Here is a 16,897-nt window from a genome sequence, read left to right as displayed (position 1 = left end):
AAAAACTTTTAGCAGACATGTTTTTAGAGGCTGCGCTACAGCTTAGCAAATAGAGACTGAACAACTTGGAGTTGGGTTGGTTTTGCTGATTGTTTATTTAGCTGAATAGAGCCCGGTGCCTGTTAAACGATACCAGCCACTCAGGTTCATTAGTCTTTATTTCAATACAGTTTTAGTCTCTTCTGGGGTTCAAGTATAAGAAAAGGGCGAAACGCTGACAGGAGACATGGAATGAGAACCATGTGTTGGCTGCCAGGAGGCCGGTGCGCGCGCGGCTCCCTCACGGGCCGGGGAAGGCGACGCGCCCACGCGGGCAGCGGGGAGGCTTCAGCGCTGGGCCTCGCGCCTGGGAAGTACCACAGAAAGAGCAAGGGCCGCGTGGTTTGCTCCCCCTGGACCCACGTAGCAGCAGCGTAACCCATTAGCTTTGTTTTATTTATTTATTTTAGCAGTATTTATTTTCTTTTTCCAAGATCCCTCTGCTAACGCCTGCCAAAACTCTGATGCTCTTGTTCTGAACCTCTTTACTTTGGGTGGAAAAAGCTACCCTGGGATTTTTGGCACTGGTAATATGGAAGGATCAGAAGACACGTTATTATACTGATAGTGGACATAATCCATATTCTTCTTGTGGGATCTTTCCTGTCAGATAGAAGGACACATCCACAGCTACACAGCTGTGGGGACTGAGGGGTTGGGACACCAGCACCTGATACGATAATTTTGCTGGCCCCTGTATGTGGAAATACAAAGTAAAAATTCTTCCTTTATCCATGTTTTGTGCTTCATTTTCCAGCTGGAGAAGCTTATGTTCGGAAATTGAGTGGAACTGTTCCCTCTCCTGGCTGAACTCTTTGCGTATGGAGCCCGCCTCACAGTGAGATTGCCTTGAAATAGTAAGCGGGGATTAGACAGCGGACCTGGGAGCTGAGAGAAGCCTGATGGGGAGAGCCTCTTCTGCTCCTTCCTAGGTTAGCTGCGGCCTTCTGCAAAGGGAAATGATGTGGTCTAAGTGTCAGTGTGCAGCCACTTGTCCCTCTGGGTCTTTGGCTCTTCTCCTGTGTTCTTTGCCCTGCCTTGCAGGGCACCAGCCCAGGAACCGGATAAACTGAGCTCTGAAGGAACCTCTGGACCCCCTCTGGCCAAACTCCCCACTCAGAGCAAGTCCAACTCAAGCAGGTGGTTCAGGCCTTGTGCGGTCGCGTGTTGAACATCTTCAGGGTTGGAGATCCCACGGTCTGTGGTGGCCTGTGCATCTTGTCTGTGGCCGTTCCTCAGCGCTGCCGCCCCCGGTTCCCTAAACATCTTTACATCCTTACTGCTTGCATGACCGTTTTGGGAAGTAAAGGAGCGTGCGAGTCAGTAAGAGCAGGCTGAGGGATGCCTTCCATTGCAAGCTCTCATGAGCTGAGGAGATCATATTTTCAACTTTGAGGCTCAGTGTGTTTTCAGTATGGAACCGGTTTATTTTTGTTACACTTTCTTAGTGGGTCATGGTTGGAAAGATGTCAATGGCTTGAACTGATAATGGAATAAGGTGTGGTTTTTTTTTTTTTTTTTTTTCCCTGACAAAATATCAGTGTGCTAAAATTCTGCTTCCTTACTGCAGGAAGGGTAGCTTCTTTCTGAAACTATTTCTAGAGTCTGTGGTTGTGCTTTATGTTCCTGGCCTGTGTTTGAACAGAAACACTCACTTTAGCTTGAGGCAAGCTGTGGCTGTTGCATGAAATATAGAAACAGAGATGAGGCTGCACTGCTTACAAAGCAGCTGAGTTGTCAGGAATACAGGTTTTTATGGGCCTTATTCAAAGCCTGTTTCAAAGTCTGAGTTTCCAGACTGTTTTGTTAGGCTTTTGTTCCCATTTTAAAGGAGAAAGGGCAGTTCACCAAACCACTGTGTTATTGAAGCCATATTTCAGGCCACATAATACGAAGGAGATCTCTGTACAAATGGCACCTGGTCCAAACCCACATACTATGAAGCTTCAGCAGCCATCACTGGTTCGTTCTAGACCCACACGACGCGCTGTTAGAGGGACTGAGCTGCACCATACAGCTTGCCTGGAGTTGCTTGTTTTCCTTCCCGGTAGTTCCCGAAGGAGCAGGTTTAGCTCCAGGGCAGTAAATGGAGGATATAGTTGTTCTTGGGGCTTTTCATCTCTCAAATGAATTTCAAAGAATAAAATGAATATAGTCATGATTCCAATAGAAATATGTTAAGTGACATGGAAATTTCAAATCCTAACTTGTGCTCTGTATAGGGACTGTAAGATCTGTAACAAAAAATTAAGGTATTAGAGTGAAAACAGGCCATTGTGATATTTGTTCTTTGTCTACCCCAATAAACTTTCTTCTTTTTTATTTTTTCTTCCTTTCCATTCTTCTATTCCACTGGGTTAATGAAATGCAAGTCTGAAGATGCAGGAACAGTTACTGTTAATACTGGTTGAGGGGTTTCATACATGAACCTTTCTGCAAAGGCGTAAAGATTTTTCTGACTTTATTTTCATTATAGTGATTTCCTGCACAGTCTCAGAGCTACCTGATTTTCAGGGAACTATCAGGGTAGTGTCTCTTTCTTCCATTACTTATTTAAGCATATTCACAGGTATAAACCTGACTTTAATTGTAACTCGGGTAAATCTCTTTTCTAGTTTTATTGTCGCATGTGTTTTCACTTAGCATTGTGTCACAGAAAGGCACAATTGTAGGCACAAGGCATTTTTGTAGCTCCAAATAATACTGTAGCTTGTGGGATAATAGAAGTTCTTAAATTTTGTTGTTGTTCTATAGCTTGAATACTTATTTTTCCTGACATATACTTAAGGAAACCACAACGATGGACTTAGAGATATCTAGTGTTCAATCCAGATGCCACTGAAGTGCATGGAATTAAAGAAACTTTAATCACTTGGTGTGGAGTTTCGGCATTTTACTTGATCTGAGATGAGTGCCTGAGAATAATTCCCTTGATCTCACTGAGACTGTAATTATAGAAAACAAACTTTCTAAGTGAGAAATTACTTGAGAATCAGTAGAATAGTTCAGATGAGTTGAAAAGAAGAATGTGGCAAATACCATGCACAGAAGCTGTTTCTATGCAAAGTGCTTGTTTAATCTCGGAGTTGTGTCGAGAGGTTTGAGCTTGGAAGCCCCGAGTTGTAGCCCCACTTTTGGCATTGTCTGCTGGAAACCGCTCGCTTCAGGTGTGTGTTTTAACAGGTTGTCTCCGTTTTCTTACGTGTCAAGTTGTTGCAACGTGTTGATCTTGTGAGGAAGCTGCTGTGGGATCAGCTAGTGGAAGACCTCTGTGCTAGTGGTTGGTTTGGCCAATGTGCAGCACGCTGGAAATGGGGAGTCCCCCGCGCAGGTCTGTGTAATCATTTTCAGCAAATGTCAGTGCAAAGGAGATAAGAAAACAGTCTGGAGAAGTGACGTTAGCACCTGCATCGCGTGTTCCCTACCTCTGCACTACGAGACTCCCCCGCTGCCCATGGTGACGGCTTCTGTTTTAGCAAGAAAAACCAACATTCAGCGGAGGTGGGCACCTTGGTGGCCCGTGGGTGCTGTGGAAGGCTCTGAGGCTTCCTGGGCCGTCACCTCTTTGCTTTCTGCAGTCAGAAAGCGGCAATTATTCTGCACAGAAGTTACTCCTTCTGTGCTTTGCATTTAAAAACACATCTAGTCTAAGAGCCCCCACATAGGCTGGAGCTTGGCAGCTCTGTGTTCTCGCCCAGCTTCTGTCACTAGCCTGCTGGAGGCCACTGAGAGGTAAATATTTATTATGCATTAGAAGTGATGCAGTCCCTTGGATGCAAAGAGATGGCCTTATGAGCACAGCCGCTGTGTAATCCGCGGTGCGCGGCGATGAACCCGCCGTGCGTGTGCTCCTCCCTAGAGGGTGCCAGACGGCCGCTCCGCGCGTCCCCGGGTGCCTCCGAAGGGCTCCGCGCTCCGGGGGGCGCCTGGCCGAGCAGGGCCAGATCCGCTCCCTGCCGCGTGTGACGGCGACACAGGGGCCGCGCGGGCCGCTTCAGCCCCTCCGTGCTGCTAACACTTGCTGCAGCTTATGGCAGTTAATTGAGAAGCGCTGTTGTCAGCCAAGGGCAGTTGCAACAAAGAAACACAATTTTAAGAAAAAAAAATATATATATGTATATATATATGTCCTTCAGCAGCTGTATTGACCAGTTAATGAAGCAAATGCCTGCTCTGCCAGCCTGCTGAGGAACAGCCTATGGAAGCTTGGTGCCTTTCAGCAACTTTCTTAGCTTGCACTGTGCGCTTCGGAGCTTTCTCGTGAGTTGGGTGATGGCAGTGCTTCAGCCTAGTAATGTGGTGTTCTCTGTTGGTTCCTGTGCTGGATGCCAAAGCTTTGGGGCATAATGATGTTAGAAAACAGGGCAGTTCCTGCAGACTCTCCTAGTTACAGCATCCTCCACTAGTGATCTGGCAGAAGAGGGAGCAGGGAGAAAAGGGCAGTATGAAATTCCACCATAACATGGTATCCACTGTGTCCAGGCACTTTGCTTTAGTTCTTCATTAAGAGTAGCTCGCTGAAGGATTTAAATCCTTCCATTCCCTGCTCGGGCATAAAGCATGTGATGGCCCACACTAATGACTAGCATCTCTTGTCGAGCAGGCCTCCCTAAGGACTGCCTTTTGGAGTATTCCATCTCTCTGAGCTCAGTCTTGATGCTGATTATTCAGAAATTCTCTGGAATTTCACTGCAGTTCCTGGGTAGGTTACCCAGTAAAGCACCCTTAGGTGCCCCGCCAGGTAACAGCCTCCTGCAGAGAGGAGCTAGAGCTTGGTTTGCAGCTGCGCAAATACCTGCACACAGCAAATGCCACTTCCCCTCTGCCTCCCCAAAGGCTGCATTTAACAAATCCACATCCTGTGCATCTGAGCTGCAACCTGTTTTATAAGCAAAAGTTTTTTCTGGTCTCACTTTGCCTCTATATGTTTGTCTGTGCCCAAAACCTCAGCTCTCTGCCATTTCCATCATAGTGTTTTGACTGTATTATCTCTCTGTTATCTCTTCATTTAGCCATGGGGTTTAGGTGCTACACATACAGCTGTAACTTTCATTCTTCTAAAGCGCCTAGTGAAGTCAGAAGTTTTTTGTAGTTGGAGCAGGGCTATCACAGCACCAAGCCAGTAAATTTTGCACAATTACCACAGCAGAGATGCCGTGGTGTCAGGTGGTATTGTGGTTCTTGCACAAAGAACAAACAAAGGAGAAGAAATTGGCATCAATGTGTGTCAAAAAACTCGACAGAACTGCATGATTTTGGTGCAGTAGAAAAGGGTGAACTCTGAACATTTATCCAAGATGCAAGTAAAGCAGCATGCTGGGAGTTCATATCCTGATTGTTCAGATGACACAGAAAGGAAATTAATGAAATAAAGCTCATGAGATGGAATCAAACTATCCATGTGATGGGAGAGAGAGAGAGGAGGGGAAAAAAAAAATATGGTATATGGATTTGAGAAAATGTCGGGCCTACAGAAGTGTATGGGCATTACAGAAAAGAAATATCTTGGTGCTTGGAAGAGGAGGGTTTTCCCTTTGCTGCAGAGGTGCTTTACCTCTTCAGGCCTCGGCTGCCTGTTTGCAGAGCCACAGTCTTCCAGCTGGAAGCTGTTGGAGGATGATGGAGAGCTGCCAGCTCAGACATCCAGGTGCCTTGTAACTCTGCTTTCTTATCGCAGGCATGGCAGGGGTGACCCAGTTCTGCCACTGTGCTGCATAGTGCCCACCTGGGCAAGGAGCGGCCGGGAACCGCGGCAGGAAAGCGTCTCCATTAAAGCACCAGTCCTGCTGCCCCTGCCGCCTGCTTCAGGGGTGCCTCTTCTGAAATACAGGTGCTGCTGTGTTGCCACCAATACAAGCGATGGCTAAGGAATGGGGTGGGAATTGGTAGTTAGGGGGTGGGAATGCGGGTGTTCCTTAGCCCACAGACTTCCCCCAATTCAGCTGCTGGACTGAAGTGCTCAAAACGGTGCCTGATGCCTCTGTATGAGAGCAGCAAAAGCTCCTGATAGCTGACGCAGGAGCAAAGTGTAACAAGATCTCTATGTTTTAAGAGAAAATTGTTTTGATATTTAAATTAGAATGAAATTGGTTTGATGTTGTGTGTCCAGGCATTTTTAATGGTCTGCAAAGCTTCCTTTCCAATGATAGGCTGTGCTTCTGTGAGATATACTTGGAACCTCCTCCTTCAGCTCTTCAGAGGGATTTTCTTCCAAGAGCATTAGCTTTGTTTTTCATGAATCCACTGTTTTTCTTGAATTTTGAGCATGGCCTACAGGCTAGTTCTAGCTGGATTTGGCTCATTGGGTTACTTGATTTGGAACTAAGTCTCATTCTTCTTTCATAAGAGTGAAGGAGAAAATGCCAAGATTATGTCATTCCTGCTTGCATTTAATAATATCTTAATCTGCAAATAATTGTAATGAAGTCACTTGGACCCTGGCAGAGAGCAGCTGGAGCCAAAGACCACTGAAATAAATGGGAGTCTTTGGGGGGAGCAAAGCATTGGCCCAGGCCCGAGGGCCCCGCTCCGTGTGTGAGCGCACACGCGCGCAGCCGTGTGTCGGGTGCTGGGCTGCGCTTGGGGAACCACATCCCGTTTGAAAGGAGGAATCCCTGCCGTTGTCCCCAGCGCCAGTGGTGAGGAGGCAGGGGACAACGGCAGGGTTCCTGCGCTGCCGCCGAGCTGCTCTAATCACCTCAGGGAAGTTGCAGTAACAGGGATGAGGGGAGGCCTCCCAGTGGGCGCCACACGCTGCCCTGCGCCCTGGAGCAGCTCGCGCTGAGGAGACGAGGCGAGAGACCGCTGCCGCGAGCGTGTTGCTTGGTGTATTGCTTGAAAGGGCGCGTTTAGCTTCTTTGGCTGATGTTTTAATTAAAATGATGCTGTTCCATGCCAGATTGCTAGGCAATTAAACCCTCATCAAACTGAGAACAAAGTATTTCCATGGCATGTTTGCAGTGCAATTCCGATGCGGAGCATAAGGAGGAGTATTATTTGCACGCGCCGCATTAGGGCATGTTAGTGGGTTACTTGTGCTCCTGTGGGAACGGATGGCGAAACCCTTATGGCCTCCATTATGAAGCAGAGCATTTTAATGCAAGCTAAATATGTTTTTGGACAAATGTATAATAAAGTTATAAGTATCATCTTAACAGCAGCTTCACTGGAAACCCTGTTGGAAATTCTTTGTTTTCCTGATGTGCGAGACAAATCCATTTTCTGCAGCTATTTTCAGCGTGACCTTCCTCTCGGGTGCCGTTAGCCGGGGCCGTGCGGCATCGGCCCCCGCCTGCTTTCGGAGCCCCTCCAAGCGCTGCGGAGTGAGCGGGGGCAGGAGCCAGGCCCGCGGCTCCCCTCGGACGAGGCGCTGCGGAGCCGCCGGGGCGCTCGGCTCCCGCTGCTCCGCGGAGGGCAGCGGGGCTGTGTTTGGGAGCGAACCCCCTTAGCGGAGACCCCTCTCGGCACGAGCCTCCTGCGCAGCTGTAGAAATGCATTACCCTGCAGAGGAGACGTGTGTGGGAACACACAACAACTGTGCTATTGAGAGGCAGCTCAGAGCTGGACACTGCTGTTCCTCATTGAACCGCAGCTATTTTAACATGAGCTGCATGAAGCAGGCCAGATTTTTTTTTTGTATTGTTTTAGCTTGTTACATTTACAACTCAAATGAGATTGCTGCGTTTCATTGCAGAAAACTGCAAGAAGTGAAAAGGTTGCAGCCCAAATGCCCAGTGAGCCTAGGGTTATCTTCTGTGGCAAAGCACCCTAAGCAAAGTATTTTAAAAACAGCAATGTTGATAATGATAGCTAATAACTTTCCAGATGTTTGCTATTACTCTGCTGCATATGACTTTTTTTTTAAAAAGGCATTTAAGCTGATCCTGCCAGTTGTTGTTGCTGCCTGTGTGTATTTAATGAACAGCTGGCTCTCTGGAGCCGGGAGCACTAATGCCTTTGCCTCTGTGAAGCCGGGATCAGGGGAGGAGGTTTATTGTACCAGACAGGGAGCACTTTCTCATGTGAATTCAGAAGCAGAGAGAGAGGAGGGGAAAAAATCTTAATACTGCGTGAGCGCGTTTCAGCTCCAGTGGATCAGATCTCTTCTCTATCTGCATCCCAGCTATTCGGTTGTGATCAGATGATCAGGACTCGAGGAAGCGATTGGAGAGCGAGCTGGCTGCAGCTGCACTGTAGGCTGCTTTCAGGGACAAGGAGCCACTGTTTTTCAAACATAGCATAAACATAGAAGTTATTTTGTAGGCTTCAGGATGCAGATATGGGCTGTGCTGCCAGCATTGTTCTGCTCCAAGCCTTTCGTTCTGTGGTACAGAGGAACTGTCCACATATTTGCAGACGGCGACGGCGAGAGGAGTTGTCACATGAAATCCTGCCACTGGATAGCGACGATGAAATGAGCAGACCCAGAACTCTCATCATTATGGTACAGTATCCACTGATCTGCAGAGTGAGCTGACAGAATTATTATTGTTATTACAGATGTTGTATGATTTATTTTCTCTAGCTATGTACTGAGAGAGAGAGAAAGTGTTTGACAGACTATTTACACCAGCAGATTAGTCTCTGGGTAGATTTGCTGTCTTTGTTGTCAAACAGAGCCAAAATATTACTTTAATCTATAGCTAAAGCTGATCTGCACATAGGCTGAACATTAAATGTTTTGTTATTTAACTTGCTTGTTTTTCTTGTTGTCTGTATGATACGGGGCAGGCATTAGTACTCATACTGCAGTTAGGCTTTATTTCCAAGTGGGAGTTCGGAACAGCAGACAGCTTAGAAATTGTTTATTAAGTCTGCTCATCTCGGAGGGGAAAAAACAACCCCAAACAAACAAAAGAGCAAAGCCCTCATTTTGCACAGACTGCAGTTGGAATTTGTATCAAGTTGCATGCGAGTAATCTTCCCATTTATCTTTGCAAGGAAAGGTTTACAGCACTGCTGCTTTTCCTGGGTCACCACTTTGCAGTTTCATGAGTTTCCTCCCCTCTTTAATGAGGGGAAGCTTGGAAGACTGAGTGTCATCGGCTTTCTGAATTAAACCTGTTTAATTTTATGTTGTGGTTGAAACAAAATGAGTACTATAGGTTTATTGGGAGTCAGTGACAAGGCTATTCCTCATTATAAATCACTGCTTCAGAAAGAAGATACCACTTAGTTATTGCTTTTTTTTTTCCCAAATATATATATATAGTTGGCATTTCCAGAACCTTAAGGCCATATGGGTCCAAGTGATGTGCTATAACCACCTTTTTACTTCATAGGAGGCAATGATTTGATACCTTGTTGCTCTTAATTAAAATATTTTCAAGCTACTACGAACTATTTCTGCTAGTTTACATCAGAGCAACCACGTATATGATTTGAGTGATAGGGAGACTTACAACACGCATTTCCTATAAAAAGCTAGGTGCAAAGTGCAACCCCTGACCTGTCACTGTCGTAGTAGTAGTTACCTAGTGCAGTAACTTCTATCTAAGGAGGAGTTGGTAACGTTAGACAATTCGATAGCTGTCATGAGATCCGGCAGAGGTTTGAATAGAGCATTACTGCCCATAGAGGTGTGTGTTGCAGTCATGGCAACTGGGGTGGCTGGGTCCTGTCCTCGCCGAGCTCCTCACGACCAGCCAAGGGGCTCATCCAGCGCGTGGCTTGTGGCTGCTGCTCGCAGGCAGGAAGGGGTTGGATTTCATCCTGGCAAAGCTGGTGATTAAACCTTTTTTGCTTTAAATTCTAGCATGCATAAAACTTTTTTTTTTCTCTCATTTAATGGTTAAATAAATTATCTCAAAGGCTTTTATAACTCTATTCCTGCTGCTGGTGCTTTAGAACGTAATGAGGTGAGAAGGGTCTGGTGGAAAGTGCAGTATGTCAGAGGATCACCTGTGAAACTTGCTATGTTGCTTGGAAGGAAAGTACAGTCCTTATAGTGTGATGATGTTCTGAAGCCCCCTACACAGATGTTACCAGCAGCCTGATCCATGGTTCTTGGTGCAGTAACACCCATGTGAGGGTCTCGGTGCCCAGCAGAGGTCTGTGTCCTGCAGCATGGGAGGAACTAGGGGAGCTGCCCATGGCCCTGGGGAACGGGAGATGCCCAAGGGGATGAGCAGCAGCAGGACAGCAGTCTGGTACCTCCTCCTGGGGCTGGGCCCTTGAGGATTTCCTCCTGGCCGTGAATCCCTCCACCCAGTGGAGTAGCGCTGCTAAGAAACAGGGGCTTTATGTCTTCTCTAAGCAAAGGTCAAAGCTGTGGTTTTAATCCTGTCAAAAGGCTGTGTTCTTCCAGGAGATCATTGGCATCATCTCCCTGCCGTTTTCCTTGGAGAGAAGGAGAGTACAGCCCCATCATGAGGTGCTTTAGGCACAGGCAGAAGCTTCAGCAGAACTAGCTAGGCAAGCTGCTGTGCAACAGAACACTCAAAATTGTTTTTATTTGCCTTTTTCTTCTGCATGTGCATCATTACTGTGCTGTTCCATTTACAAGTAGACTAGAAGCAGTTAATTGTAACTGTACCTGAAACAAATTGCTATCAAGCTTTGCAGTTGGGCTTAGCAATGATGTGGTGCACTGGCAAGTACAAAAGAGAGCAGCCCTTCAGAGAGCTTTACTGGCAGAAATAGATGATGCTGTTTTTGGTAGACTTTCATATTTTACTTGAAAGAGCAGCATGATAAGACAGGAGGCTCCTGAGCCTTAATAAAACATGTATTATGGTCCTAAAAATACACATGCATTTCACTTCTTTCCTTGCTTTGTTACAGACCATCAGGTTTGTGCCTGGATAATATGGTAGAGACAGTTATGCAGGTGAGCAAAAGAGTCATTTCTCACTGTATTGCATTCGGGCATTAAAATGACCCCAATTAGGGTACTAAGTTTTTGTGCCCAGTAGTAGTGAGTGATTGGGATGCCCAAAGAAGAAGGACAGTGACAGTCCCAAAATGCAGGATATGTGAAATACATGGACAGGCCTGGGTTTATTTGCCTCTCCTATGCTGCGTGAACCGAGGCTGTGTTTCACTGCTGGGCATGATGTGCTCATCTTGGATCCTGGCAGCTCTCTTGTTTTTGCCTGGCCGTGACAGCAGGAGCAGCACGTGTCTCGTTGCGAGGGGCACGCAGCTCGCGGCGCGATGCAGGTCCTGGCTCCGAGTGGTGGCTCTCCGAGGCAGAGTGTGCAGGAACACCATGGGGAAAGGCAGGGAAAAACCCCAAGCACAGAGTTTGCAGCCTTTGCCTTACAACCACCTAATAATCACATCGTGGAGCGTAAAGTTCTGCTTTTTATCCCTGGTCAAGATGGACTGTTAATTTTTTTTTTTTTGAGTGGCTCCAGAGTTTGGAGAAGTGATGTAAAAGATGACAAATCTAGGAAGTATTTACCAAAGAGTAGGTCATCTTTTCTTTAGCCTTGCACTCTTGGGAGCTGCCAGGGACATGCAAAATGAATATCCTTGTGTCTGCTAACCGGGTGTACAAGTTGAGTCATCATTAAATTCAGTGACTCTGCTAGACTTAACTAGACACCTTATCCTTTTCTGTACCTCCAAGAACATGTATTCAAGAGTTAGTTCTCAAAATAAGCCTATGATATGGGGAGGTCAGATTTAAAAACCAGTGTAGGCGAATACAAATGACTATACCTGTTTTTCTCTTGGTAAGAAAAAGGAGATGATGCGCAATGAAAAAGTTGGTACTTAGAGCTGCATAATTTGGTGTTTGGAGTGGAAGTGCTAATGTTTAGGCATGCACTTTGCATTTGGAACATAGATAAGGCTCAACTTCTTTTCAAGTGTTTAATGAAGACCTTTGGCAGCAGAGATGGTGTGGAAGATGAGAGTAAAGCAAGGTAGTTGTTTAGGATGTGATTCTTTCTTTTTTCCATTTGCTTTCTGCTACATGACACAGGGCAAAATGTTTTAAATCTTGAACAAAATGTCATAACTTCAACTGAAATGTTACTGTCTAATTTGATCACAATGAGAGCAAGATGACAGTCCTACTGTGTTGTATTTTTCATCTCTGAAAAGAGACAGTTTGTAGAGATAACCTCCTCTCTACTTTCCAGTTACAGAAGTGCAATAACCTCTCCTTTTGCATGGATACAGGACAGTATCCCAGCTGTGCTTGTATGCCAGCAAATCTATCAGAGCTGCTGCTCGTGTCACTTTGCTAAATAGAACTTTAGTTCTATAGAATCATTAGAAGAGAGAAAAGTATGACTGAGAATCTACCCCAGCAAGTGTCTCATCTGTAGTGCTGATATTTGCATCCAGAATTGTGTTCTTAAGTTTTGTTGCCCCATGTGTATTAGTTTTATATTTCTAGTTTAATTAACTTTCAGTGCATTCATTTCCTCATCTGTATGCATTTAGCTAATTAAAATTTGCATGATATGCATCTTAAGCACCATGAACAGATAGCAAATCTGCAAGTCACTTCAAGATCTCCCACTCATAACTTAATGATTTTTAAAAAAGTATATGTGGTCGTCTATGGAGGGCTAACAGCAGCTTTTGGAAGCCAATACTAGTTTTAACTCTGAAGAGAAAGGCCTTCCATTAGTCTGATCCCTTAAGAGGAGGAGAGGGAGGAGGAGAAATGGGCCTAGATTTGAATAGAAACAGAGCACAAAATGCTGATCTCATTCAGAAAGCGAGTCTTCCAGCGATTCTCCAGGGTTCTTGTCCTTGGGACTTCTTGCATGTGAAGTTCATCAGGGCTGTGATGATTTCGTATTCCTCGTCAGCCTTGTCCCTTCAGTGGACATGCTCCGCAGCACCTCTCTGAGTCTCAGGGCCTCCCTCAGCACAGGGGTGTAGAAGACACAGAATCTGCCTCGCGGTTTCAGAGCAGCATTTGTCCTGCTATACTGAAAGCTGTTTGGGTTTGGTGTTTGCCAGTTTTGATGGCGGATATGGCTCTTGTTGTTGACTGATAAAATATAAGGAAGAATGAGCATGAGATAGGAATCCATTTTCATACTCGTGTTAAAGTATAGCTGTTCTCCAAAAGGAGATAGCATAAAACCAGCCTTTCTTTTTCCATTGAGTAAATCAGCTCCATGTGATCCCAGCACTGTTCAGATCTCCCATCAGAAAGGGGTGTTGTGTTTTTTATCCTCTCGTTAATATTGCAGCAACAGATATAGTATGCCTGAAATGTAGAATGAAATGATTAGGAATCTGTCAACTGAATTCTTATGACAGGTTATGAAGAGCGTGGACTCAAAACAGTAAAAAAGATGAAAACATCTTTGTATAGAAGAGGTTTTTGTTTTGTTTTTTAAAGAAGCAAGCTTTTTATTTGTAAGCAATGCAAATGTGGAGAAGTAGGGTATAAACTCAAGGAATGGAAAAAGTCTCTGGAAGCAGCAGCCTTTGGCAGCACTTCGTGAACACTAATGCGGTTTTCTGTACTCAAGGGTAATCCTACCTAGCACGTGTGTTCAAAGTGCTTGAGAGAGGAGAAAATGAACCTGCAGAAAGCTCAAGTAACTTGATTAAGGCCAAAAGGGAAGGAAAAGAAGCAAAAAGAACCTTCAAGATTTTAAGGCTTTCCCATCTGCAGCATAACAAGCTCATTTTTAACAAAATCTAGGTACACACACATTCGATCTGTTGCAGTATGGGCTGCAATGTCCTGTTAGTGCTTCTGTCTGGATCTGGTTCTCATAGGCTGCAGTAAATGTTGGCTTTATACATTGCCCTTGGTCATTTTAGCCAAGTGCTTTCATCTTGCAAAGGAAGAAAGAGGAGCTGAGACCAAGAGCTCAGTGCGATACCTTGCCCGGGTCTGGATGTAAGTGAGCAGTGTCCCCTGAGCTGCCTGGGCTCTGCCACAAAATAACGGGGCGAGATGGGGTGCAGTAAAAGGGGTCTGGGTCCTCTGAGAGAGCCACCTGGGCAGCCAGAAATGCTGCCAAAATAAAAGCTGCTGGGAGAGGGAGCCAGCGCACAGAGACGGTGGGTGAGGAAAGAAGAGCTCATTGATGAGAAAGGGAGAAGCCAAGTGGAAAATACTGTTTCTTCTCATCCCCAAAGGAGTTGGCACGCTGCTGTTAGGCTTTTGTAAGCCTGGCTTTTTAGAGGCTGCCCACCACTGCTCTGTTGGCACATCAAGATACTCTCATTGATACTTTTTCCCTCCCTCCTTGCTCTTATCAAGAGCTTTAATTTTGTTTTGCAGGGGTACTAGTCTCCCCAACCTGTTATTGCCCCCTCATGCCCCTTGCTTAGGACACTCCACCCTGCTCTGGGGTCTGTCCACCCACTGTCCTCTCGCTCGTGCAGGGCAGCAAAGTTGGCATCCGCACAGCTGCTCTGCTGACAGCCATAGTCCGAACAGCCTTTCCCTCCGTGTTTCGTGCTCCCCTCTGTTCTGGGGTGACATGGTTGTAACGACTCAGGAAGTCTTGGTTGCTCCTTCTCTGCAGCTCTGAGCAGCAGTGGTGACACGACGAAGGCCTCAGGCCTTGCTCAGCCGGATCTGCTGGGTAACAGCCCTCTAGCCTCACCGCACGGGGAGCCTGCCTGGCTGCCGGGCCCAGCAGGGAGTGCAGAACTAGGTGCTGTGGGCACGTCCATGGTGTGAATCACAAAATCATTATAGTTGGGAAAAACCTTCAAGTCCAACCATCACCACCATGTCCCTAAACGCCTCATCTGCATGTTTCTTGAACACTGCTGGGGATGGTGACTCCACTTCCTTGGGCAGACTGTTCCAATTCTTCACCACTCTTTCTGTGTGGAAACTTTTCCTCATATCTATCCTGAATCTCCTCTGGTGCTGTGAAACATAGCACAGGTGCTCCAGGCCCTGTGAAACTCAGTGTGGTTAGTGTTGGTGACTATATCTTTTGCCTTGGATCCCTGGAGAGTTGCCACCTGGTTGCTAAAACCTCTCAGGAGTCAGACTTCTCGACTGAGTTTCCTGTGTGAGATGCGTGAGGAAAGGCTTAGTCATGGCTGTGGGTGACTGCCGTTGGCACGGGGCTGAAACGAGATTGGTCTCAGGTCACAGCACCTCCTGGAAGCGTGGGAGCTCCTTTCACTGCTCTAGGGTTTGGATTGCTTTCTTGAACAATGAAGGCTTCCAGCTTCCATTAATGACTGAAGTCAAGGAAGAACTCTCCTTCAGCTTAAAGCATGTTGCTGTTCACCACCTCAGGGATTTGTGGGTGACAAGAGCCCACCATCATCTGTGGGCACTGTTCCAAGTGCAGGCCCATCTAGGGCAGCTTAGAGAGTGGGCCATGATCCCCTGGGCTGGATGCAGCAGTTGTGCATATATACATGCATCTCCAAGCAGAGAGAAGCTCCATGTTGAATCCCCCACTGGCCTGCGGCACCATTTATTCAGCTCTGCTGGGTCTCTTAGCTTAGATTTGGCAACCTATGCAAATAAATTATAAATAAATATAAATAAATTATAACCAGTGAACATTTTGTACACATGTACAAAAGTACACAATCTTAAAAAATGGAAAAATGTTCTCTCCATGTTAACTTTGTGCCTGTTTAGGACAAAATGTGATGCTCCATCAAAACAGAAAGAATGAGTGTAATATGTTGCCCTTAAAATTGCAGTCTGTTAATAATTATTGCCAATTTGTGGTTAGCTTAAAACATAATAGATTTTGTGTGCGTGGTTTTTGGTTTAAAAAAAAAAAAAAAGCTATTGTAACATTTTGTCAGACTTGCTTTGTGCCTCAGGGATCACTCCGAATATAGCTTATGGAACCAACTGAACCAAACACTTCATGTTTTTAGTGCTTGCTTTTCGTCACTTCTTATCTGTCAACTGCTGTGCTCATTTTCTTTTCATTAGTACTGATATTGCTTGAAGACAAGACAACCAGTTTCAGTTCTTGGTTAATAGAGGGGTAAATTCAGCAGAAGAAACTTTTGACTAAATGCAGTAAAACAGCTTAGAAATCAAATTCTGTGCTGCTTGAGCTTTCTCTCTCAAAAGGAAAAAGAACATAAAAATGGGAGAAAGAAAACCTAAAGTTAGGGAGAGTGGAAAACATGGGTGGCCTAGTTAGATCAGCTGGCTGTTAGCGATGAAACTAGTATGTTGGGAGTGAAAAAATGTCATCAATCACTCATAATTTTCTTTGGCTTTTCAGTGATGGTTTAGTGTTACCTTGATGTTATCAACAGGTTGTAACTTAATTGCTAAAATTAGATCTTCTGGAGGATAGATGCCACAGTGAAATGATTAACTACTGCAATGTAAATTCCTGGAACCGGGTGCTCTAATCTCCTTTTGAGATGGCTCTTCACGCTAGTAAATTATGTGCAAATGTGTAATACAGCTTTCTCCATAGCAGGTCTGTTCTTAGTGGGACTGCAGAGGAGGACACTTTCTTGGGAGGAACGGAGCCTGCACTTGGGCCTGTTTTTTATCACTGTTGGATACTTTGATGCTTGAGTGTAAAGAATGGGATTGGAGTTGCATGAAAGATTGTGTAGTCAGGAATGGCCAATTTTCTTAACCCAACAGCAAGGTTTAAAGGCTTTATTTTCTCTTTTAACTGATCTGTTAGAGAAGTCAAGGCCATTGCTAGGTGCCTGTGCTTTGTAGTGTTAAATGTGGACTTTGTAACTTGGTCTTGAAGGGGATGTGCTTGAAGGCAGCACATAAGTGTAAATATAAGGAGATCAATCTGTACCTCCAGCCTGGTAAATGCTGTAGAACACTCTTTAGTGTAGGTATTATGTGCAGATTTTTCTAAAACACATCTTATAATATTGGTCACAAGTTATATGAGCAATGAGATATCTGGTGGTTCTTGATCACAATTAGCCCCTTCTATCATGTAGTTTTGTTCCT

The 16,897-nt window shown here is 45.5% G+C and overlaps 1 protein-coding gene across 2 annotated transcripts in view; it reads left to right on the top strand.

The window, feature by feature from the left end:
• The first annotated feature begins 8,260 nt into the window (after window positions 1-8,260).
• The window catches only part of DOCK10 (dedicator of cytokinesis 10), a 115,093-nt gene continuing 106,456 nt past the window's right edge, over window positions 8,261-16,897 (top strand). For both annotated transcript variants that reach the window (XM_088528495.1, XM_088528496.1), the window contains exon 1: window positions 8,261-8,482. In XM_088528495.1, the coding sequence (XP_088384621.1) occupies window positions 8,318-8,482 (165 nt within the window). In that variant the 5' untranslated portion in view covers window positions 8,261-8,317. The remainder of the gene's footprint in view (window positions 8,483-16,897) is intronic.

This window comes from Tinamus guttatus, unplaced genomic scaffold (genome assembly GCF_059628265.1).
Source record: "Tinamus guttatus ecotype Peru unplaced genomic scaffold, ASM5962826v1 Tinamus_guttatus_pri_ptg000311l, whole genome shotgun sequence".
NCBI classification, from domain to species: Eukaryota; Metazoa; Chordata; class Aves; order Tinamiformes; family Tinamidae; genus Tinamus; species Tinamus guttatus.
Note: the sequence above shows the minus strand (reverse complement) of the source record. Positions and strands in the feature narration are given on the sequence as shown.